The sequence below is a fragment of the Archocentrus centrarchus genome, chromosome 22 (genome assembly GCF_007364275.1).
Source record: "Archocentrus centrarchus isolate MPI-CPG fArcCen1 chromosome 22, fArcCen1, whole genome shotgun sequence".
Taxonomy (NCBI): domain Eukaryota; kingdom Metazoa; phylum Chordata; class Actinopteri; order Cichliformes; family Cichlidae; genus Archocentrus; species Archocentrus centrarchus.
The window spans coordinates 18,095,325-18,122,160 of record NC_044367.1 but is presented as its reverse complement, the minus strand read 5'-3'; the positions used below and the strand labels follow the sequence as shown (position 1 = coordinate 18,122,160).

At 37.0% G+C, this 26,836-nt stretch overlaps 4 gene segments (V, D, J or C); 1 reads left to right on the top strand and 3 right to left on the bottom strand.

Annotated features, from left to right (window-relative positions):
* Positions 1 to 310: 310 nt before the first annotated feature.
* LOC115772747 (Ig lambda-1 chain C region-like) lies at positions 311 to 2,697 on the bottom strand. The segment is given in 3 exon segments: positions 311 to 808; positions 1,970 to 2,074; positions 2,640 to 2,697. Coding segments are annotated over 3 exon segments (483 nt in total).
* Positions 2,698 to 4,620: 1,923 nt separating this feature from the next.
* On the top strand, positions 4,621 to 5,949 carry LOC115772151 (Ig kappa chain V region 3381-like). The segment is given in 3 exon segments: positions 4,621 to 4,664; positions 5,215 to 5,329; positions 5,454 to 5,949. Coding segments are annotated over 2 exon segments (357 nt in total).
* A 1,430-nt stretch (positions 5,950 to 7,379) lies between these two features.
* LOC115772746 (Ig lambda chain C region-like) lies at positions 7,380 to 10,419 on the bottom strand. The segment is given in 3 exon segments: positions 7,380 to 7,890; positions 8,798 to 8,947; positions 10,323 to 10,419. Coding segments are annotated over 3 exon segments (570 nt in total).
* Positions 10,420 to 22,346: 11,927 nt separating this feature from the next.
* Positions 22,347 to 24,238, bottom strand: LOC115772745 (Ig lambda-1 chain C region-like). The segment is given in 3 exon segments: positions 22,347 to 22,839; positions 23,720 to 23,798; positions 24,227 to 24,238. Coding segments are annotated over 3 exon segments (411 nt in total).
* Positions 24,239 to 26,836: the final 2,598 nt, after the last annotated feature.

The window sequence follows — 26,836 nt, the reverse complement described above, 5'->3', positions numbered from 1 at the left end:
TAAAATAAAATAAAATAAAATAAAATAAAATAAAATAAAATAAAATAAAAAAGAGACCTGAAGTTTCATTCAGCAGCAGGGATTCCTTATTCACACCACATATCTGATTTGTCACAGATTTTCAGGTCGGATGCCCTTCCTGACACCAACCTGTCTTAAATCAGAGATCTTTCACCTGCTGGAAAAATAGATTAACGATGGTTCCATTATAACTACTTCATCACTACATGTTTAAAAAAAAGACCAAAAGCTGAGTAATATGGATCACTGCAAGCTTTATTGACACAAAAATCAATCATTGATAAGCACACTCACATCTAGCTTCAAATCTACTCATGTTGTTGTTATAAACACTTTACAGCAGTGTTATTCTCTCACACAAAAAGCTCTAGTTTCCTCAATAAGTATAAAACTGATTGATTAGAGCAGCAGGGATGCACGTACTGCTCTCTCACACCAAGCTCCCATCCTGAGCTTCAGCAGCCCTTCTACCCTGCACACTGGCTCCTACGGAGGGACTGGGACTGTGTGTGCTCATGATGGATGACCTTGCAGGAGTACAGGTCTCCATTCATCCAGCTCTCCTGGCTCAGCATCAGGGTGCTGCTGCTGCTGTAGCGTCCACTCTTCTCCTCCTCTGAGCTGATCAGGATTCCCTCTGTCACCTGTGTGCCATCCACCTCCCATATCACCTCAGCTCCCTGAGGAGAGTAGCTGGTCAGGAGGCAGGCCAGTGTGGCTGAGCCCCCAGAGAGCTGCTTAGAGGAGGGTTGAAGCAGAGAGACTGAGGGTCTGACCATGGGGCCAGCTGGAGGGGAGAGCAGAGAAACATGAGGAGCAGATTAACTTCCACTGTAGGACAGAGAGCTGAACATGAGACAGTTATGATACAGAATATGGCACAGCACTGTGGATTAACTGTGTGATGATACTGTGATCAGAATGAGTAGGTGAGAAATGGGAGGATATGAAGACCTAACAAAGTATAACTAAACAGTAAATGTCCTGACACATTTATTCTGTTGATGATAAAAATGAAACGTGTACAGGAAAAGTTAAAGTTTGTCATCTGTTTGTTTCACTTCCTTTTCACCACATCAGACTAACGAACTGTAAACTCAACCGTTAAAGTGCATCTATATGAAAACCAATTAATTTAGTCAACAACATAAAATGTTATATCCCAAATGTCAGTCAGATTCCACATATTATAATTTTCAGTATCAGACAGCTGAACATGAGACAGTTATGATCCAAGGTTAACAGCACTGTGAATAACTGTGCACATGAAACTGTCATCAGACAGAGGAGAGATGGTTGTAAATGGGAAAACATAAGACTTTAACTAATATTACAAAATTCTATTTTCACATTTACATTAAATTGAAACTATAAATCTGTATAAACGTCATAATAATTAAGAGTAAAAGTTTTGTTGCCACAGTTTTATTCTTGATGGAAAAAATACACAGCTGGACTTTGTCATCTGTTTGTTTCACTTCCTTTTCACCACATTTAACTAACGATAAATGAACTCAACTGTTAAATTACAAAAAATCGTATATAACTATAAATGTATTATTTTTTAGGTAAAAACATGAAAGTTTTATCCAACCTGGATGAATGTAAAAAAAATTCAAAGGTAAAGGTTAAACTCATATTTTCATTGTCAGATTTTGTGAAAAAAAAATATTGACTTAAAAAATAATGAAAAACTGAAATTAAAAAAATAAGTATTTAATCTAGATATTACTTAAATACTTTATCATTTAATTTGATTATGTTGTATCATTTTTAAAAATGTATTTAATGCCAGATTTTCAGTATCAGCCACAATGACCAAACTCCAACAAATATCCACATCATATGAAACACCCGAAATTAATTCTTATCTAATTATCTTCTGAAGATGTATTTTAAATATTAATTATCCAAAATGTTGCAGTAATAAGAAGATTTAGATACTTACAATGAATGATGAGTTTGGTTCCTCCACCAAAAGTCCACCACAGTGATACAAACTCATTGAGTGGCCGTACAAAAACCTCCTGCAGTGTGAACAAGCCTCTAACTACTAAAAATAAAGTATTTTCCAGGTAAAAGTCAAATGTTTACAAGTTATTAGTCAGATAAAAACGGTTTGCATTCAAATAGCTTTGATTTTTGTCATAATTTAAGACAATTTTCATCATTTTCAATGTAAATTTTTAAAACTGAGACACAAAAATTGATTTCATCTTAAAAGTTGCTAATATATAGTCATTTAAAAATCAGTTTTTCAAACATTTTTAAAAAATCCTTAATTACAAAAGTGCAATAATAAAAGTTAGAATATATTAGTGTTTGTTGATCTACAAAGTAAAAAATATACATACCAACCAAAGAGTCATTTCAATCCAGAAGTTTAAAAGAATCACATTTGTGATTTATTTTCCTGTATTCAGTTATTTTAATAATAATTCATGTAAATCCAATCATTATTCTTCCTCACTTTGTGTCCCACCTTGCTTTCATTGTGTTGACAGCAGAGAAATAATTTCCATAGAGAGGAGGTTGTGTATTATGACCTGATTGTCCAGTGAACTGAGAAAGTTTATAGTCAACACAGCAGAAACCACAACACCACAACATCTCGTCACCATCCTCATCTGGACTCTGACCTGCTGCTGTTTTAGACGTTAATTCACTCAGCAACATTGCTGGTGATTTGTAAAAAAATACACAGTGTGTCATTAGTAACCCTTTCAAATAATTAATAACTGTTTTTTGGAAAATTTAATGAAAAAGTAGATAAAAAAAGTCTGTTTATGCTCAGTCACATTCATGGTCAGAGGGGTAATGCATAAACCAAATTGCTCTATTTGCTGACTAGAATGCTCTGTGACAGCCAAAATCTCAATTCCTTTCATAATATTAATTTGAACACAGAGCAACAGGACAAAAAGGAGATGATGCTGGACAGGCTTGGGGTGCCCAAGTGTGTAATGAAGGTTTGCTGGAAACATCAGGCAGAGGCCTCAGTCAGTGAGACCCTTGACTCCCACTTCCTGCAGAACTTTGACTACATTCCAAGGGCAGCTGGAAACTTTAAGCATGAATGGATCTTTTTTCATACCATAATTGCTGGACAGAGTTATAATCATGACGAGGCCTGTGTTTGTTGTGGCAGTAACCACAGAACCATTGGTTCTTGGTGGATGTAAGAGATGAAAGGAGCTGTCAAGCTGTAGAAGGGGTCCTGTTCAGGTTGGATAGACTGGGAGCCAGCTGACCAGGACCAGCATGCTAAGTGGAGTGTGATTTTGGCAGTAGCTGAAGCAAAAAACTGAGGTGTGGGTTTGGTGAGGGAATGGAGCAGCGCTTTTAGTCAGCCTTAAAGTGATTCTAACCATCAGGCAACTCAGAAGAGGAAAGCAGCTTCCACAGTGGGGATGGAGTGCTGCTGAAATCAACTGAGGGTATCCACGGGTTTCTGGAAGAGCACACGTAGGCTGCCATGACAGACGGCTACTTCCGCTGTTCGGTTTTATACTTCCGGTTACCCAAAGTTACAGCCAGAGTTAATGACAAAATTCGGTTACTTTGTGCTGTAACAGGCGGCTTTATTTGTTGGAACATGAGCTCGGATTCAACTTGTGCTGTTGTCGGTTGTCACTACATCAGTCTGTACATTTTTTCAAATTATTTTATTCTGTAAATTTGTTCTTTTTCCCCCAAATTATACTACTCACTTGCACATCCTATTACTGTATTTTCTCCTTATGTTTTAAGTTTTCCTTTAATGTACAGCCTCTTTTTTTTTACGTTATTTTATTTATAGTGTGACACTACAGCATACAGCCTGCACAAAGCTTAAACAATGAGTGCCTTCATGTAGACATGTAGCAGTTAGCAAGATGACAGCTGCGTGTCTCCTCGATCACAGCCTTCGGCCAGTCCAGTGTTTCTGTTTCAGTGATCTGAACACTCTGATATCCAGATAATTGATATACCTTCCACAGAATAGCTGCAGCATCACTACATGATTTCCCTAATCCGCGATACAGGAACAGCTGACTGTCTCCACCGCTCCACTTTCCCTTAGCATGACCCATGCTAAGGGATGCTTAGCTTGGCTGATGCGCTGGCTCGGCTCTACAGCTGCTTTAAGGAAAACAGCGTTGCCTTGTTTGTTAAGCATTACTTTATTGATTTTATTGCTTTGAAGGTAATCTGGTGCTCTTATAATTACGCGATTTCCCCGCCATCAACACCTTCGGAAAAAACAAGGTAACTGATAATGTGGATGTAGCTGACTTCAGGCCATAATTTCATGTCATTTACACAAGTAATGGGTGAGGCACTGTTACCTCGCTGCTTTTTAAAACATCCTTGCAATGTCTCCACCTCCAATGTGGTACCATTTAGGCCAGGTAAAAGAAACTGCAGTGTTAAAATGTTAAACTGAACGGCAAGTGTGTAAGCCCGCAACCGTGAACAACAGCGCATACGGAAGTAAACAACCGGTTTCCGCTATGAATTATGGGTAGTGGCGCGAAGTCAGGAATACTGTGGATAGTCAGGTGGTGGAGTGATTCGAGGTTCTCTTCAATCCCACTAACATGTCTTCTGTAGTGGAAAGAGAGTCTCGAGATGAAGGGGACCACTCCCCCCGCCCTGTGCCTGTAAGTGTGAGGGGAACAGTGTCACCAGACGCGGTTTTAGCTGGAGAGTAAACTTTCTGGAGCCTTTGGTCCAAAGGCAAATCAATCTGACCTTCATCAGCCTGGTTCAGGTATTTTTGATGTGAACAGATATAAAGAAAAAGAAGTCCTTGGAAAAATGTTTCTACTGTGATGCTGCAAAACCTGTCAGTGCTGTAGTTACAATGCCATCCATTATCACAACAATCTTAAGACATGTTGACTCTCATTAGTATCAACCTATCATTGGAAAGGGGAAATTCAAGTTGTGACTCAAAAGATACTGATGCTAGATATGTTTATTTTCCTCTTTTCCAAATTTTTAAACTCATGATGAGTTTACAATTAGTATACTTTTCCAGCAGGGACACTGTGTTCCAACTGTATTTCAAAATAAACTTGAATGATTGTCAGCAGATGATAAACTGTCATATCAGCTCTGCCTTTTCTGTTTCACAAGAACAGATGTGTAGATGTGTGTTTGCCTCTTTAAATGTGTTTTGCATGATTTTTATGCCTCACTGCTCCTCAGAGTTTAAGTTCTTCTGTCACTGAGAGTCTGAACTCTTCATTCACTCACACTGAAAACTGCATCAGGATGATGTTTCTAACAACTCTGATTGTCATGTTTGGGTTTCTGATTCAGGGTGAGAGACTTTGATTTCATTATTTTTTCATTCTGTCTGTGCTGTCCAAGTTTCTCTGACTTAAACTGAGATATTTTCTATTGTTCTTTTCTCAACATTGAAATCAGTTGATTTTTCATTTCAGAGTCATTTGCCAACAATTTTCTGACTCAGACTGATAAAACCAAGTCTGTCAGTCTTGGAGGGACTGTGACCATCAGCGCCACGGGGAGTTCAAATATTGGTGCTGATCTCAGTTGGTACCTTCAGAAACCTGGACAACCTCCCAAACTTCTTATATACAGCACATCAACTCGCTTCTCAGGAACTCCGTCTCGATTCAGTGGCAGTAGATCTGGTTCTCAGTACACTTTAACCATCAGTAGTGTTCAGGCTGAAGATGCTGGAGATTATTACTGTCTGGGAGCCCATGGTGGAGCGTTCACACAGTGATTTATAGCTGTACAAAAACCTCCTTCAGTCTGGCTGAAGGCTGCAGGTGCAGAGTGTTGGAGGAGAGACTGTGATGAGAGTCATCAAGCACAAACACAATGAATCTAAATAAAACAAGAAACTAATAGCTTTACACAAACAGATTTAACTTAAATAAATACCATTGAATGTTATTTTATTCAGTCCAGTAATAGAAACAGCTTGCATTAATAATCTAATGTAGATTGTGATGATTAATGGAATAAAAACATGCCATGTTAGTAACACAATCAATAATGGGTTATAAACTTCACTGTGTGATTTGTGATAGAAATAAGATGGTTAATCCAACTTTGATATTTAATGATGTTCATTTTAAAATAGCTCAAACAAAAGTGATATCAGCTTATTTTATTGGATGTTTACTGCAATCATTTTAAAGGATAAAATGGATGAGATTAGCTGTGGATATCTGCTCATCAAAAAACAGAAAAAAGAGTAACTCTTTCCTCATTCTCAGTTAACTGAATCATAGTGATTGTACATTACACTTTTAATCACAATAAATCACCTGCTCTTCATTATTAACTTTTTCATCAGCTCCATTAATTTAGTGTAAATCCAAACCTTAGTTCTTCGGATTTTGTGTATACCATTGCCTTCAGTGTGTTGAGAGCAGAGAAATAATTTCCAGGAGGCTTTGCATCATCAACCATGACAGTATATTTGGTTGTCATAAAATGTATTATGTGAACAAATGAGAGTTGATGGGCTAAGAGCAGGTATCCTCAAATCCAGGCCTCGAGGGCTGGTGTCCTGCAACTTTTAGATGTGTCTCTGCTTCAACACACCTGAGTCAAATGTAGAAGTCATTAGCAGGACTCTGGAGAACTTGACTGCATACTGAGGAGGTAATTCAGCCATTTGATTCAGGTGTGTTGGATCAAGGACACATCTAAAAGCTGCAGGACACCGGCCCTCGAGGCCTGGATTTGAGGATCCCTGGCTTAGAGTTTCAAAAAATTGATGGGAGCATATACAGTGTTCATTGAGTAATATTAATAATTTCTATAATTCTGAAGCTAATGATAGATTCAGGTTTAATCTGTGGAAGTAATGGAAATGAATATGTTGGAGATTATTATTACTGTCTGGGCTACCATTATGATGGCATTTTCACACAGTGATTTTATAGCTGTTACAAAATCCTCCTTCAGTCTGGCTGAAGGCTGCAGGTTGAGTGTTGAACTGCAATGATAATAACTGGTCCACAAGCGTCATCAAGCACAATAAATCTAAACAAAAATGAAAAAGTGCACAAATTTGTTTGTACAAGTCTAACTTAAATATATATAATTGAATATGAGCTAAAATTCATGAGCAGGTCTCTTATTGGAATAATGCACTGATAGAAACAGATGTTTATAGTATTTCCATAGTTTTATGTTGACCTGCATAAAATAATAAACTGATATATGTTCTAATGATTTAATAACAAAGAATGTTATGAAATATAACATTTTGATGCAAACTATGAAATGGAATACAAAATATCAGAAATATATATTAATATGTAAAAATAATTATACATTTCTGTGAAATGTATGAAAAGGACAAAACAAAAGTGATTTTTCATAAGCTGTGATTTATTTTGTGATGTTGACTTTTTTACAACATGGTTTTAAAGCACAGGTGGAAAAGATTAGCTGATGAAATCTGCATGCACATGAAAAGAGTCAAATGTTTGCAAGAATATAAGAAGAGAGGAAATGTGTGGCTTCATCAAACTATAAAACACATTTGCAGACAGGAAGTGTTGCTGAAGCTCTACTCTGAGCAGCGGTCAGGGTTCAGGGTTTGAGTGACGGTGCTCTGTCCACTCAGACTGGCCTCACAGGTCACTGAGCCCGCCTTCCTCCACTGGTCTGCAGAGAGGCTCAGGGTGCTGCTCCAGCTGTACTGGCCGTTTGTCCCCTGGACTTCCATGGTTTGTGACACCTCTGAGGACGTGCTGGTGCCCCCCACCTTCCAGCCCAGTTTCCAATTTGAGGGGAAGCCCCCACTGGCCAGACACACCACAGTGGCACTGTTCTGCTTCTCCTCCTCTTTGGAGGGAGGGAGAACGGTCAGAGTGGGCCGTACCACACCCACTGGAGGAGAGAGAGTGGGATGAGAGGGGGGGGAAAGAGAATTAGAATGAAAACTGGTAAAAACAACTACATGAAGGTTAACTGATAAAATCTTATTTTCATAATGTTTTACAGTTAATAACTCTTCCCTGTGATGATTTCCTTAAGTGAAACCGACAGAGCTGAGACACTCGTGAATACAGTTTAAACTTTGGCATCTGTTTCTTTCACTTCCTTTAAACTATATTTAAAATTAGTGAATCGTGAGCACAATGCTGATCTGCATTTTCTGATAAATTCATTTAATATCTTTAGCAGAAGTCTTCAATAAAACAGTTATTTTCAAATTCAAAACTTAAAATAAAATGAATCTACAAATGTTACGCTTCAAGAGTGATTTTAATTTAAGTTAAACCGACAGAGTTGAGACACTCGTGAATACAGTTAAAACTTTGGCATCTGTTTCTTTCACTTCCTTTAAATGACATTTAAAATAAGTTAACCGTAAACATCTGATCTGATCTAAGTTCAGTTAATATTGTGGCAGAAATTTATAAACAAAGTATTCAACATACAGTTATTTTCAAATTCAAAATTTAAAAATAAAATGAATCCACAAATGTTATGCTTCGAGAATTGCAGCTTGAAAATTCTCTAATTTTAAAATATTTTAACTGGATAATATTTAAAAAAAAATTATTTTTAAGAGAAATAAAGAAATAAAAAAATTTACTTTTTTCCGAGTAAATTCAGACATTTGTATCAATGAGTGTCAGTGAACTTTCTTCTCAGAGATCAACTTTGTCTGATAAACAATGAAATTGATCAGCAACAATCACTGAACTTGATCAAAGTTGTCTTCAATATTAAAAAAAAAATGCAGAATAAATGCTACAAGTTGTGCAAAGTAAAAATTTCTGGTACTTACAGTCAATGATGACTTTGGTTCCTCCACCAAAAGTCCACCACAGTGATACAAATTCATTTAGTGGCCGTACAAAAACCTCCTGCACCCTGAACAAGAAACTAAGCACTGAAAACAACTCTGATTTTTGTAATAAATGATCAAAATATATACCTTATGTTTTTTTATAAAAGCCTTAATCATGTGGTTTCAAAATTACATCTTTAAATTAAGTTCATTCAGCTTTTCATGTAGTTTTACTTTTCCTCAACTGATAATGATACAACTACAATCACCACTTAAAATTTAAAGGGTTTTGCTCCCAATTTTACATCAACAGAGCTAACTGTTGAAATCATAATAATATTAAATAATTCCAAATACATTAATATACAATAAGCCCTGTAATCAAATTAAATTGAGGGAAAACATTTTATAAAAACCTGACTGGAGACAAACCTTACCTGCTCTTCTTTTGTTATATTTTTTTCAGTTCCATTATCATCATATTTAGTGTAAATATAAAAACATTTTCTTCCCTGTGTCTCATGTTGTCTTCAGTGTGTTGAGAGCAGAGAAATCTTCTCCACAGAGAGGAGGCTTTGCATTATCAGCTGATTCTCAAGAGAACTGAGAATGTTTATAGTCCAGTGAGTTCAACACAGCAGGACTCAGATCTGTCAGTCAGCACAGCAGAAACCACAAACATCATGACTCTCATCACCATCCTCATCTGGATGCTGGCCTGTGTCAAAGGTCAGGATTATTTAGAATCAGCAAAAAGTAGATTTTCTCCTGACAATCAACTGCAATGATTTACAGTCCTGTACAAAAGTTTCAAGACACACTGCATTTCTTTAGACTTTGTTTTCATGAGCCAGACTTTCTTGTTCTTTTTTAAGTGGTCTTACCTAACACAGGGTTTGGATGTGGTAAATGATTTTGTAAAAGAAGAAAAAACTTTCATTATGTCCTCGTTTACAACACTTCTAATGTTAGTTCTCCAAGAAGAGGAGATTTAAAGGTATAAAATGTCTCTAATGCCTAATGAGCCCACAGAGAGCTGCTTGGAGGAGCAGAGAGTGGAAACACATGAGGAGCCTGTCGGGTCAGTTTAGAGTAAAAACTAGAAATGAGTAAAAATCTCGCCCACCTTTGTCCAGCAACAGGAAGATTCAAAGCTCATTCATATTCACATTGTTGTTTATGTTGCTGTAAATCAGTACAAAACTTAAGGCAGGTAAAGTTGTTGACAAGTTGTGGTCATCATTCACAACATGGACATGATAGGCTGACTATCATTAGTGTCAACCTATCAAACAAAAGGGAAAATTCAAGTAGTTGGTCAAATGATACTGAAGCTGTCAGTGGTGATGGGGTTTCCACTCAGACTGGCCTCACAGCTCACTGAACCCACCTTCTTCCACTGATCTGCAGAGAGGTTCAGGGTGCTGCTTCAGCTGTAGTGGCCATCCCTCCCCAGTACCCCCGAGCTGTGTGACACCCATGAGGACATGGTGGTACCCCACTTTCCAGGCCAGCTTCTAGCCTGAGGGAAAACCCTCGCTGGCCAGACACACCAGAGTGGCACTGCTCTGCTTCTTCACCTCTTTGGATTTAAGGAGGTCGGTCAGGGTGGGCCGCATCACACCTACTGGAGGAAAGAGACCAGGAGTAGGGGCAGAGAAGATAAAGATATTGGAATAATAGTTGGCAAAAACAATAAGATGATGTTTAATTGATCATTGGTAAAATCTACATATGACCTTCATAATGTTTAAAAGTTAATAACTCATTCCTGTGATGATTTTCTTACTTTAAATTGACAGAGCTGAGACACTCATGTGAATACAGTTAAACTTTGGCATCTGTTTCTTTCACTTTCTTTAAATTATGTTTAAAATCAATTAACTGTGAACAGAAAGCTGCATTTACTGATAAATTCTTTTATTTTTTAAAGCAGAAGTCCATGAACAATTTTTCAAAATTGAAAAAAAAAACCCTAAAATTAAACTATTTAATAATTAAAAATAAAACAAACAAACAAATACAGAATATAAATAATTTGTTTTCCCTAAATTCTAATATTTGTAACACTGAATGAGGATTGATATCAGTGATGTCAGGTCAGCTTTGTTTGATAAATAGCGAAGATTAGCAACAACAGTCAGTAAATTTGATCAAATATCTCTTCAGTATTTCATAAAACATTTTACAAATGCAACAGGTTGTGAAAAGTAAAAATTTCTGGTACTTACAGTCAATGATGAGTTTAGTTCCTCCACCAAAAGTCAACCACAGTGAACAAAATCATTACGTGGCCGTTCAAAAACCTCCTGCACTCTGAACAACAATCTAACCACTGAAAATAACATTGATTTCTTACCAAAATACAGACCTTGTGTTATTTTGTAAAGGTCTTAATAGTATAGTTTGAAATTATTTCTTTAAACTAACTTTATTTAGCTTTTCATTTAGTTTTACATTTCCACAGTTGGAAGAGACACAACGATTATCTCAAATTAAAAAGTGTCTTGTTTCCAGGTCTTATCAAGTCTAATGAAACACAGGAAACTGTTGAAATTACAATAATATTACATATAAAATAATAATAATAATAATGATAAAATTTCAGAGTCCAGTTTAAGATTCTGGTCCTGACTTATAGATGTCTTCATGGTCAAGCACCAACTCATATTAGTGAACTCTTGCATCCGTACAAAACTAAAGGAGATAGAGCTTTTGCTACAGTAGCTCCCCGACTCTGGAACTCTATCTCTTTGTGTATAAGAACTGCGGATTCGGTGGTGTCTTTTACAAAACAGCTAAAAACTCATCTTTTTAGGCTTGCGTTTGGTTAGAGTTTTTCTTTTCTTACTCCAATTGTACTTTGTTTTACTGTTGTGAAGCACTTTGTGATTTATGTCTTGGGAGGTGCTATATAAATAACTTACTTACGTTACTTAATAAAATAATACCAAAAATATTAGTAGACAATCAGCTCTGTAAGCAAAGGCAAAACCAGACCCAGAATGGATGCAACCCCCGGTTGCTCTTCTGTTGTTAAAATAGAAGAGCATCCATCCTTCCGTTTTCTTCTGCTTATCTTTTTAAGGTTGTGTGTGTGTGCGTGTTTGTGTCTCATATTGCCTGCTGAGTTGAGAGCAGAGAACTCATTTCCATAGAGAGGAGGCTTTGCATCATCAGCTGATCCTCCAGTGAACTGAGAAGTTTTATAGTCCCGTGAGTTCAACACTGCAGGACTCAGATCTGTCAGTCAACACAGCAGAAACCACCATGACTCTCATCACCATCCTCATCTGGACTCTGACCTGCTGCTGTTTCACAGGTTCATTCACTCACAGTAACATTTCAAACATGATGTGCTGCTTTTTCTCTCATTTATTTCTGCTGATAAATGAATGATTTGTTTTTGTGTGCAGGATGCAGCAGTCAGGTGACTGTGACTCAACCTCCAGTAGTGACATTTACTCCTGGATCCTCTGTCACTCTGACCTGTAGGACCAGCCAAGCTGTGGCTAGCTGTAGGGATGGTCAGTGTATGTTCTGGTATCAACAGAAGTCTGGACAGACTACAAAGCTCCTAATTAGACATGTGAACATAAGACATTCAGGAACACCAGCTCGATTTAGTGGCAGTGGAAGAAGCTCTGACTTCTCTATGACCATCAGTGGAGCTCAAACTGAAGATGCAGCAGTTTACTACTGTCAGAGTATCCATAGCATAAACAGTGCTGATGTGTTCACACAGTGATTTGTAGTCATACAAAAAACCCCCCTTCAGTCAGGCTGCAGAGAGCTCTTGAGGAATTGACTGCAGCTGCTGAACAGGAAGCAGAGCACTGAACACAGAGCTGACAGTAACCTCACCTCACTAAATAGAGATTACACTGATATATTAATTCACTTTGCGAGAATGCTGGAAATACCATGTCATATTCTGTTCACATTTTATGGAAGTAATCATTAATGAAGTTGGCTGTTTAGATATGAAAAATGAATAAATTCAGACAGGTAATCATAAAAACAAACAAAGTCTACTTTTGTTTACTAATGTGGTTTCCCACCTTTGTTACATTTTAAAAAGAAAATTTTTCAGTAAAAGTTGAATCTAGTTATTCTTTTTTAAAGGGTTTCTCTTATTTTTAAACAGATGGATGAGGTCACTGTCGCAACAGTGCTGACAGAATATTTCACACACACACACACACACACACACACACACACACACACACACACACACACACACACACACACACACACACACACACACAGAGGCAAAAGCAAACATAAACAAAAGAAGAAGACAAATAAAACTGTACATTAAAATGTTTGTGAAGAGATTTATTCTGAACTGTTCACTCACTCACACTGGAAACTGCATTCTGAGTCAAGGGAGGTACTGTGACCATCAGTGCTACAGGAAAAAAACTTTCCAAACCTACCTGGTACTATGTGGAAAAAGTTACTGCCTCTCCTTATTAATTAATGAATTAAAGCTGTGCAGTAAAACAAGTCTACATCACAAAATAAACTCACAGATTATAAAAACATTTTTGTTTTATTCTTTTCTCAATATTTTAGTAACTATAAAACCCCATATTTATATCAGAAACATATAGCCATTTAACTGTGATTGATCACTTTCTTTTTAAAGCTGAGTTTAATTTCGTTAGCCATACCCAGGCCTGATTACTGCCGGATCTGTTGAATCAAGGTTACAAGATGTCAAAAAGCAAGATATGAATGCTGTGATGTAAATCCAGTCGAGAAAAGGTAAATAAACTTTCTCAACGTATTGCATGGTTAGATTCAGTATATGCAGTTTCAAAATCACAGGATATCCTTAAAGATCGATTGGCTTTACAAGCAGAATATGATCTCATCATGTCTCAGTACACTACCAAGCTCCTTTTGCATTCAAGTTCCAACTTTAATGAAAATGGCGATAAAAATAGTAAATTACTTGCCCATATGTTACATCAATTATCTGCATCTCAACTGATTCCCCATATCCAAACTGGATCAGGACTAACATCCAATCCGTTGGAAATCAACAACTCCTTTATGGAATTTTACAAGTCGCTGTATTTGTCTGATCACTCTGCAGAGTCTGTGGACCTACTATCCTTTTTTGAAAAAATTTATATTTCTAGCCTCGATCAAAATGACGCCAAAAAACTGGAGGTCTCGATCACAATGGCGTAACTGGAGGCAGCAGCTAAGGCATTGAATGGTAGTAAAAGTCCTGGTCCTGATTGCTATCTGGCGGAGTTTTATAAAATATTTTGGAAACAATTGCCTCCTCTTTTACTAGACATGTTTAATGAGTCTTTTAAAGCAGGTATGCTTCCTCATTCTCTCAATCAGGCACACATTTCATTGATTCTGAAAAAAGGTAAAAATTCATTACAGTGTAGCTCCTACCGTCCTATCAGTCTGTTGAATGTAGACTTTAAGATACTATCTAAATTGCTGGCTAGGCGCTTGGAAGCTGTCTTGCGCTCTATCATATCCCTTGATCAAACAGGATTTATTCGCAATAGACACTCCTTTTTTAATCTTAGGCAAGTATTTAATGTTGTCAATAACTCCTCTTTAACACAAAGCAAAATTTTGTCTCATGCGTACGGTTGCTATATGCTTCTCCATATGCTAGCGTGCTGACAAATGGCATTAACTCAAAGTATTTCCCTTTATATCGCTCCACTAGGCAAGGTTGCCCACTGAGTCTTTTAATATTTGCCATTGTAATGGAGCCTTTATCTACTGCCTTACAATCTCACCCAAATATTCATGGAATAATCAGAAACAGAGTAGAGCTAAAGGTCTCCCTGTATGCGGATGATCTCCTGTTACTGGTTTCTAACTTATCACTTTCTTTTCCAACTGCCCTCTCTGTTTTGGATGCTTTTGCTTCACTTTCCAGCTTTAAGTTAAACCTTAATAAAAGGGAAATATTTCCTGTTAATAAGGAAGCAAAAGAGTACCCACTTGCAAATTTCCCTTTTAAGATCTCAAGTGCAGGTTTTGTGTACCTCAATGTTTATGTTGCAAACACTCTGAGTAATCTTTACAGGAAAAACTTCCTCCCCTTGTTTACTAAAATTAAGTCTGACTTTGAGCGATGGACCCTCTTAAATCTCTCTGTGGCTGCCAGGATCAATAGTGTCAAAATGAACATCTTTCTGCGCTTATTATATTTGTTTCAATGTATCCCAATTTTTCTCCCCTTTTCTTTTTTCCACAGAATAAATAGTTTAATTTTAAAGTTTATCTGGAATCAGAAACCCTCTCGATTGCACCTTCAGGTGTTACAGAAACCTAAGGCTTTGGGTGGAATGGCTTTACTTAATCTTCTATACTATTAGTGGTCAACAAATATAAGGAACTTAAATTACTGGGTCCAATACCAGGAGATGGGCTCTCTCCCATCATGGCTCACTATGCAGGCAAGTTCTGTCTGTCCAACATAATTAAAAGCTTTACTATATTCTCCCCCGCAATCTACTATTTCCAAAAACCCGATTGTGGCCTCTTTTCTTAAAACCCGGTACCAATTTAGACGCCACTTTGGCCTGCGAGAACCTTCAGTCGGCACACCACTCGCAGCTAATCATAGCTTTCCTCTCTCCTTGCAGGACAGTATTTTTTCTGTTTGGGCTGGGCTTGGTATAAGAACATTCAGAGATGTGTATGTTGACTCCTCCTTTGCCTCCTTCCAAAAACTAATTGATATTTACAAGCTCCCCAGTAGATATTTTTTGAGGTACCTGCAGGTGAGTCGTTTTGTTTATAATACATTTCCAGGATTTCTGGTAATCCCTAATCCCACAGAATACGAAATATTTCTGAAACCTCTCTCTTCACTAAGTGGGGCTATTTCCTCTATTTATATTTGGATTTATAGTCTCAATTCTAGCCCCTCTAATACTCTTAAAACATTGTGAGCGGTAGATCTGGGAGAGACGATCTCGGGGAGAGTCTGGGAGGAGGTCCTAATGAGGGGTCACAGATTCTCAATCTGTGCCAGTCATAGTTTTATGCAATGTCGAATCTTACATAGAGCCCATTACACTAAGGCATGATTAGTGAAAATGTTTGATACTGTGTCCCCTTTATGTGATCGATGCCACCAGGGTACAGCAAACTACGCACATATGTTCTGGAGTTGTCCTTCCTTGAACTCTTTTTGGACAGAAATTTTTATAACTCTATCTAAGGTGATTGGCCGGGGCATTGCCCCTAACACCTTAGTGGCCCGCTTTGGTGTCTGGTCTTCCCCACCCAGTCTTTCTCCTATGAAGAAAAACCTATTAGCTTTTGTAACTCTGCTGGCCAGGTGGCTAATTCGACTGAATTGGAAATCTCCCCAACCTCCTACCCATATGGCTTGGGTGAAAGAAGTTTTTTTATTTCATTAAATTAGAAAAAATTAGGCTCTCTCGGATGGGCAATGCACCAACCTTCGACAAGATCTGGAAACCCTTTCTGTTGTATTTTCAAAGTGAGAATTGTAAGATGACAATTGTTTGAGCATCACTTCATATGCTTTAATAGGTGGCAGCTCACATATCTAATAGTTCAGGGCTATTCAATTAGCGGCCACATCCGGCCCGCGAACCCCCTTTGACTGGCCCACCCCCTGACTGACCCAACGTAAGCTGCAAAAACGCATTTAAATCATATTTGCTGTGACAGTTTTAAAAATTCTCGCCCTTCCTCTCGTACTTGAACGCACCACTCGCAACGCCAGCCCAGAATACTCTCTCCAAGTGCGACAACCCCCAAAATATATCACTGACAGGTCAAAAACGTAAAATTGAAAATCACCGTTTTAACCCTGCTTGGACTGATAAATGACTGAACTCATTAAGACTGAACTCATTAAGTCAGCATTACTTTGAATATGCAGAAGAAGCTTTAATTTTACAGTTATTAAGTGTTCACTTGGTGCAATTTCTTTTGTTGAAATATTTAATGCACTGTATCAGTTGGTCTTTCTAGTTCAACAAATGCATTTTTGCAAATACATCTAAAATGTTATAGAAGACTTTACTGTTGCAAAAAGTTGTTATTATTACATTTTTTTTTTATTAAACATATGTGTGGTGAATAGATGCCTTGTTAAAAATATTCTGGTCAAGGTTTGGACCAAATGTTAAAATTTGCAATGCACTTGAATTATTTTGCTCATCAATAAATGATGCAGTATAAAGCCTTTATTGTGAATTCCTTTATTTATTTTTATTACTTAGTTCAGGTGTTAGCATATTTAGAGTTAAATCTCAAGAAATAATATAAGTAGGGGTCTTCGGCCCAGTGGCATCTCAAAATTTTCAAATCTGGCCCAGAAGAAAAAGTAATTGAATAGGCCTGTAATAGTTTCTCTTTTTTTAATTCATTTTCTTTTATTATTATTGTTATTTCCTTATTTTTTTTATACTTGTTTTGTTTTACTTGTTTGTTTTTGAACAAACTCAGTTGACTAATACATTGTTCCTGTGACAGCTTTTTCCTGATATTACAGTGGAATAGGTGCCAAGGGTGGGGATGGTTTGGGGTTTTGTTTACCAATGACTGTTTTCTCATATACTTATTTCTCTGAATTCAGATTTGCTTTGATCTTCTGTAATTTTTTTATAAAATCTAATAAATAGAATTGAAAAAAAAAAAAAAAAAAGAATGCTGTGATGACCGTCAGTGGGGTTCATGCCACAATCTGAAGAAACTCAAGAACAGATGAGAAACAAAAGGTTCTCAAAGGCTTCTGGGACTCCAGCAAACCATGGTGAGAGCCATTATCCACAAACTAAAATGGAACATAATATTCACTGGATTTAAACCACAATATGGATAAGATGAACTTGTGAAATCTGCATGCATCAATAGAGTCACATGTTTGCAGAAATATCACAGAGGAAAGGTGTAGCTTCAAACTATAAAATACATCATTTGCATGCACGAAGTGTTGAAGCTCTACTCTGAGCAGCAGTCAAGTTCCAGGGTTTAAGTGATGTTGCTCTGTCCACTCAGACTGGCCTCACAGGTCACTGAGCCCACCTTCCTCCACTGGTCTGCTCAGGGTGCTGCTCCAGCTGTAGTAGCCATCCCTCCCCACGACCTCCAGGCTGTGAGACACCCATGAGGATATGGTGATAGCCCCAAGTTCCAGTTAGAGGGAAGTCCACACACACACCAGAGTGGCACTGCTCTGCTTCTCCTCCTCTTTGGAGGGAGGGAAGACATTCAGGATGGGTTGCACTACACCTAATGAACGCTGGTAAAAACATCTGAAAAAGCTTAATTGACAGTGATTACTGAAAAAAACCTTCATGTTTCTGTTAAAAAGGAGTTTTTCCTTCTCAGTGTCACCAAGTCCTTGTTCATAGGGGATCATGTGATTGTTACAGTTTTCTCTCCATTATTGTAGGGTTTTGACCTTGCAGTATAAAGTTACTGTAATGAGATTATATCAGTAACCACTACTCATTAAGTAGCTGTACAAAAACCTCCTGCACTCAACAAACACCTAACCTCTGAAAATTTAAATTTTTTTCAAGTTAAAATGTCACAGTTTATATCTTATTAAATGCAAAAGATGATTTAACTAAAATTACTTGAAATTATTTGCTCATTTTAAATCACTAACATAATTTTATTTCATTTATTTTAACTATTAAGATATAAGAAGAAAAATCTTCATTTTAATATAAAATCATTGTATATTTAGAAAAATCACATTGACACTATTGTAATGCTTCAAAAAAGAATGTTTACATGTCATGAACTACGTATGAGATTATGACAATATACCTAAAACAGTATAAAAGGTATAATGAGTTTCATAATACCACAAATTAAAAAGAAAACATACTAGCCATCCAGATGTTAAAAATTATTAATTGTGTTTCTGGTTTATTTTCCTTGTTTCCATAAAATTCATTAATTGTATTAAAACAAACAGTATTTCTTCTGATTTTGTGTCCCATGTTATTTTCAGTGTGCTGAGTGCAGAGAAATCATTTCCATAGAGAGGAGGCTTTGCATCATCAGCTGATCCTCCAGAGAACTGAGAAGGTTTATAGTCCTGTGAGTTCAACACTGCAGGACTCAGATCTGTCAGTCAACACAGCAGAAACCACCATGACTCTCATCACCATCCTCATCTGGACTCTGACCTGCTGCTGTTTCACATGTTCATTCACTCACAGCAACATTTCAAACATGATGTGCTGCTTTTTCTCTCATTTATTTCTGCTGATAAATGAATGATTTGTTTTGTGTGCAGGATGCAGCAGTCAGATCACTGTGACTCAACCTCCAGTAGTGACATTTACTCCTGGATCCACTGTCACTGACCTGTAGGACAAACCCTGCTGTCCATGTTTATTCAGATGGAGATATCAGACTATCGTGGTATCAACAGAAATCTGGAGAAGCGCCAAAGTTGGTCATCTACTATGGTACAAAACCTACAAGTGAGTTTTCCTCTCGATTCTCTGGCCGAGGAGACGGAGCGAATGCTGTGATGACTATCAGTGGAGTTCAGAATGACGATGCAGCAGTTTACTACTGCCAGAGTGCTCATCAAATAAACAGTGCTTGGGTGTTCACACAGTGATTTGTAGTCGTACAAAAACCTCCCCCCAGCCCTGCAGAAACACTGAGCTGTTACAGCAGGAACTGACTGCAGCTGCTGAAAAGGAAGAGACTCTGACACAGACCACCTAACACAGAGCTGACAGTAACCTCACCAAACACTAAATACACTGTAATATTTTCAACAGCTTTCATTTCTATGCAAATTTTGTCTTTCTTTCAGGAAAAATGTGAATCCATAATTGTCGTGAAGGCATAAAAAGAATATTTAGTTTTTATTTTTATTTTAATTTTTATATGTATTTACTAATGGAGCTGAAGTGACTGGCCTGTGAGAAAAGAAACGTGTAAAAAGTAAAAACACAGATTTCTCACCTTTGTCCAAAAGTAATCAAATCCACCCACAGGTAGCTTTAAAGCTCATGAAACATTTGACTCGTTGTTGCAGTTGTAACTGTCTTTTACATTTAAAGAAAGTATAAAATCTGAAGAAGCAAAAAGACAAGTTTTAGGTAATAATAGGTTTTGCTTTCTTATCAAAGGTGTAAATTTTAAACTAACTAAAGTGTGTGCTAGTGTTGTAGCAGTCTTTATAAGCTAAAAAGGCTAGTTTTGTTTTGTTTTTCAGTTACATTTATAGTGAATACTGGCTTTTTCTCAAATAAATCATCATGAAATTTTTTTTAACTAAACATTTAACATTTTTTAGCTGCCAAAACCAAATAAATCAGATAAGAACCTGAAGTGGCTACAATTAAAATCTAATGAATCTGAATTCATTTCAGATTTCAGTTATTCCAGAATCCTGTTTAATGTCCAAATGTGGACTCAAAACACAGTAAAAATGAAACCTGGTAAAAACATCAGAAAAGGCTTAATTGACAGCAATTATTGCAAAAAACCTTCACTTTCTTTTTTATAATGTGTCATAATGAATAACTCATCCCTGTGATGATTTTCTTACTTTAAACTGACAGAGCTCAAACACTCATGTGAATACAGTTAAACCCTCACATCTGTTTCCTTCACTTCCTTTAAATGGCTTGCAAAATAAATGAAGCATGAACACAAAACTGGTCTAAATATATTGATTTTGGCCCGAGCTCCCAAATAGCTGCTCAGAGGAGGATTGAAGCAGAGAGACTCAAAGTCTGACCACGGGACCAGCAGAAAGGGAGAGCAGATTATCTTCCACTGTCAGGGACCACCTGAGTTGTTATTAGATGGTCTGCGGGTAATTAGGGTATGTCCTATATCAACAGAAATGTAGACAGACTTCAAAACTCTTAATAAAACAAGGAGGCATAAGATATCGAAGAGCACCAGCTCAATTTAGTGCCAGTGGAAGAAGATCTCACTTCTCTAAGACCATCAGTGGAGTTCAGGCTGAAGATGAATCTCCCTCATTCAAACTGCAGAAACACTGAGATGTTACAGTAGGAGCCCAGCACTCTAAAGACGTCATATAATTCACATTCAATAACCCCAGATAAGCTGTCTCCTGACTACATATTTCAGTCATAAAAATCTAATTGATTTAATTAACTTGATGCATTTTTGAAAGACCAATAACAAACAAAAAAGAAAATCTATCAATTTCTGACATCAATAGCATTCACAAATTTAAACTTATCAAGTCTGAACATTTTGAGCTTTCTCTGTCAGTGTCCAAAAATAAAGTTTACAAAAGCAAACAGTTATTTACATTAAAAAAACAGTAAAATATTTGAAATCATTTGGTGGTCTACTAATACCACTTTCCAACCTTAATACATGTGCACCATCATCTTACATTTATTTCTTATTAAGATGCCTTAAAAACTGTAAGATGCCATAACAAGATCAGAGTTCCATGAATAACACACATTCATGAAGAGTGATACAGCTGTTTATGTCACGATGCTGTGGCACGCAGGCAAAGGTTGGACCCCAAATGCAAGATGCAGACGATGAACTGAACTTAATGTGGTTTATTGAATATGATGATTGTACAACAAAAAAACAGGGCTGGACCTAAAACTAAGGAAAACGGGGCGACACACAGTAGAGACAGACAACAACACGACAATGAACAGAAGAAAACTGAGGGCTTAAATACACATCAGGTAATCAGGGCAAGAAGAAACAGCAGGACACAACAGGTGAAGTATACGAAACTAATAACAGTGGAAGCAAAACTAAACACAAAGGAAAAGGAACACAAGACTGTCAAAATAAAACAGGAAGTGACTAAACAAGGGACACAGAGAAAATCGGTAAAAAGGACCAGGACACTTAACCCTGGTTGTAATGATGACTGATCATTTCAAATTCTATAAAAGTTTTTAAGAAACTGTTTCCTAAAATTATAATAACTGAAGTTACGTTCTCATTTGATTTCAGAAGAGGTTGCCAGTTTAAATATTTGAACATGATTTTCTTTTTTTCATTTTTTATTGTATATTTAACCATGCTAAAACTAGGTGAGGTTTTATTTTCTAGATTTTGTGTAATTTCATTTTAATTTCCTTGATCAAGGCAGTCATTCATTCCTCAGCAAGAGTAAGATTTGGAGTTCTTAAACTCTTTATTGACTTCCTCCTCACAATTTAAAATAAAATAAAATAAAATAAAATAAAATAAAATAAAATAAAATAAAATAAAATAAAATAAAATAAAATAAAATGAGAGACCTGAAGTTTCATTCAGCCAATTCCTTATTCACACCACATATTTGATTTGTCACAAATTTTCAGGCCGGATGCCCTTCCTGACACAATCCTGTCTTAAATCAGACCTCTTTCACTTGCTGGACAAAAAGGTTAACTATGGTTCCAATATAACTACTTAGCTACTATATATTTAATAAAAAAAAAAAAAAAAAAAGGACCAAAGGCAGAGTAATATGGATCACTGCAAGCTTTATTGAAACAAAAATCAAGCATTGATAAGCACACTCACATCTAGCTTCAAATCTACTCATGTATTTCTATGTTGTTGTTATAAACACTTTACAGCAGTGTTATTCTCTCACACAGAAAGCTCTAGTTTCCTCTCTAAGTATAAAACTGATTGATCAGAGCAGCAGGGATGCACTTACTGCTCTCTCACACTAAGCTCCCATCCTGAGATTCAGCAGCCCTTCTACCCTACACACTGGCTTCTATGGAGGGACTGGGACTGTGTGTGCTCATGATGGTTGACCTTGCAGGAGTACAGATCTCCATTCATCCAGCTCTCCTGGCTCAGCGTCAGGGTGCTGCTGCTGCTGTAGCGTCCACTCTTCTCCTCCTCTGAGCTGACCAGGATTCCCTCTGTCACCTGTGTGCCATCCACCTCCCATATCACCTCAGCTCCCTCAGGAGAGTAGCCAGTCAGGAGGCAGGCCAGTGTGGCTGAGCCCCCAGAGAGCTGCTTAGAGGAGGGTTGAAGCAGAGAGACTGAGGGTCTGACCATGGGGCCAGCTGGAGGGGAGAGCAGAGAAACACAAGGAGCAGATTAACTTCCACTGTAGGACAGAGAGCTGAACATGAGACAGTTATGATACAGAATATGGCACAGCACTGTGGATTAACTGTGTGATGATACTGTGATCAGAAAGAAGAAGTGAGAAATGGGAGGATATGAGGCCCTAACAAAGTATAACTTCTGTTTGTTTCACTTCCTTTTCACCACATCAGACTAACGAACTGTAAACTCGAACCGTTAAAGTGCATGTATATGAAAACCAATTAATTTAGTCAACAACATAAAATGTTATATCCCAAATGTCAGTCAGATTCCACATATTATATTTTCAGTATCAGACAGGTGACCATGAGACAGTTATGATCCAAGGTTAACAGCACTGTGAATAACTGTGCACATGAAACTGTCATCAGACAGAGGAGAGATGGTTGTAAATGGGAAAACATAAGTCTTTAACTAATATTACAAAATTCTATTTTCACATTTACATTAAATTGAAACTGTAAATCTGTGTGAACATTATGATAATTTAGAGTAAAAATTTTGTTAGTACAGTTTTATCCAACCTGGATGACTGTAAAAAAAATTCAAAGGTAAAGGTAAAACATAATGAAAAACTAAAATAAAAAAAAAAAAAGTATTTAATCTAGACATTACTTAAATACTTTATCATTTAATTTGATTATGTTGTATAATTTTTAAAAATGTATTTAATGCCAGATTTTCAGTATCAGCCACAATGACCAAACTGCAACAAATATCCACATCATATGAAACACCCGAAATCAATTCTTGTCTAATTATATTCTGAAGATGTATTTTATATAATAATAATTATGCAATATGTTGCAGTAATAAGAAGATTTAGATACTTACAATGAATAATGAGTTTGGTTCCTCCACCAAAAGTCCACCACAGTGATACAAACTCATTGAGTGGCCATACAAAAACCTCCTGCAGTGTGAACAAGCCTCTAACTACTAAAAATAAAGTATTTTCCAGGTAAAACTGAACAGTTTAAAAGTTTTTAGTCAAATAAAAACTGTTTTCATTCAAATAGCTTTGATTTATCCCACAATTTAAGACCATTTTCATCATTTTCATTATAAGTTTTTAAAACTGAGACACAGAAATTAATTTAATCGTACAAGTTGCTAATATATAATTTTGAAGATCACTTTAAAATATTTTTTTAAATCTTTAATTACAAAAGTGCAATAATAAAAATTAGAATATATTAGTATGTTGATCTAACATCATAAAATATATACATACCAACCAAAGAATCATTTCAATCCATTTCTGATATATTTTCCTGTCCTATATTTTCCTCAGTTAATATAATAATAATTCATGTATATCCAATCATTATTCTTCCTAACTTTGTTTCCCATGTTGCTTTCAGTGTGTTGACAGCAGAGAAATAATTTCCATACAGAGGAGGTTGTGCATTATGAGCTGATTCTCCAGTGAACTGAGAAGGTTTATAGTCAACACAGCAGAAACCATCATGACTCTCATCACCATCCTCATCTGGACTCAGACCTGCTGCTGTTTTAGTACCCACTGTGTCATTAATAACCCTTTAAAATAATCACTAACTATTTATTGGACTGTGTTTATGCTCAGTCACACTCATAGTCAGAGGGATAATGCATAAACTGAATTGCTCTATTTGCCCATTAGAATGCTCTGTGACAGCCAAAATCTAAATTCCTTTCATAATATTAATTTGAACACTGAGAATAAGGGGACAAAAAGGAGACGATGCTGGACAGGTTTGAGGTACCTTAGTGTGTAATGAATATATTTTCCATTGTTCAATTAGGATTATAATAATGTAATAATAAGTAATATAAATCTAAACAGTATTTCTCCTGACTTTGTGTCCCATGCTGCTTTCAGTGTGATGAGAGCAGAGAAATTATTTCCATAGAGAGGAGGCTTTGCATCATCAGCTTATCCTCCAGAGAACTCAGAAGGTTTATAGTCCTGTGAGTTCAACTCTGCAGGACTCAGATCTGTCAGTCAACACAGCAGAATCCACAACCATCATGACTCTCATCACCATCCTCATCTGGACTCTGACCTGCTGCTGTTTCACAGGTTCATTGACTCAGCAACATTTCAGACATGATGTGTTGCTTTTTATCATTTATTTCTGCTGATAAATGAATGATTTTTTGTGTGTGTGTGTGTGTGTGTGTGTGTGTGTGTGTGTGTGTGTGTGTGTGTGTGTGTGTGTGTGTGTGTGTGTGTGTGTGTGCAGGATGCAGCAGTCAGGTGACTGTGACTCAACCTGCGATGATCACATCTTCACTTGGATCCACAGCCACTCTGACCTGCAACACCAATCCAAAAGTTTATACTTGGACCGATGGAGCTAGTAAAGTACACTGGTATCAGCAGAAATCTGGACAAGCACCAAAACTTCTGATTTACAACGGTATACACAAACCATCCAATGGTGGAGTTCCAGCTCGATTCAGTGGAAGAGGAAACGGTATTGATGCTGCTCTGACCATCAGTGGAGTTCAGACTGAAGATGCTGCAATTTACTACTGTCAGAGTTTCCATGAAATAAACAGTGCTTATGTGTTCACACAGTGATTTGTAGCTGTACAAAAACCTCCCTCAGTCAGAGTGCAGACACTGAGCTGTTACAGCAGGAGCTGACTGCAGCTGCTGAAGAGGAAGAGACTCACAGACCACTGAACACAGAGCTGACAGTAACCTCACCAAGCACTAAATATAGAATTATACTGATATATTAATTCACTTTGGTGGAATTTTGGAAAAGGATCTTGATTACATCAATTTATGTTCTGTTTACATTTCCTGACAGTAATCAAATAAAAAGTTATCTGTTTATATAATTATATTTGCTTTTGTAATCATGAAATTCACATTAACTCCCATTCAGAAAGTTGAGCATGATAAAAAGTCTTTGAATTTTCTTTACTAATGTGTTTCATCACTTTTGATACAAATCAACAAAAAAGATTTTTTCAACATCAGTTGATGAAAAAACTTTCCACTCAGTAAAACAACAGATTAAACAATCAAACATCAAAAAACAATGTGATGCTCATCACTTTACAGCAGTGTTGTTCTCTGACACACAAACACTAAAACTTCTCTTGATCAGAGCAGCGATGTTCCTCCTGCTCCCAGCTAGTAGTGCTCCTGTAGTTTTCCTAATTCCCAGTGGTTTTCCCCCCATGTTCCTACTCTTGTTGGATTTTTGGTTTGCCTTAAATAAAAGGTTGCTTTCATTCAGAACCTGCCTACGAGTCTCAATTTGGGGTTCTCAGTCTACAAGAAATACATCAGATAGTGAGAGAGAAAATATACATTTTTTCAAAGCAGACAGTTTGGCGTGCCACAGCAAGAACACAAACGACAAAAGAAGACAGACAATAATTACATAATTGGGTAAAGAGGGGAGATGAAACAGAAGACTATAGAGCTTGAATATAATTCCTTTCTCAGAACCAAAAGGAAATATTAAACCCACCAAAACTCAAAACCCTGGGTCCAAGACCCAGGGACCAGGACAGTTTCTCATACAGGAAATCTTGTCTGTATGCATTTTCACAGTCCAATTATTAGTTTATACTGCTCAGGGTCCTGGTACTGGGTATGCTGGATGTCACACTCATTGCTGAGACATCATTTGAAGGACCTGAACATGATTTATTGAAAAGTAGAGTTGAGTAATAAGCTATTAGACTTTGTTAAAGCTACATAGCAGAATGGTTGGAAGTAGGACAGGACCCGAGTCTAGATGCTGGTTGTGGCAGAGATAGAGATAGGTGGAGATTTGGATGGCCAGAATGAGGTGACGATGGGGAAAGAGGTGAATTGCACAAATGAGAGTCTTAAAGGCAAAATGGTCAGAAAAGCACTGAGATTTAATAAACACCTTTTTAGTTAAATTCATCCTGTGAGTCCTGCATTTTGGGGTCTCCCTGCTCCTGCCTCACAGCACA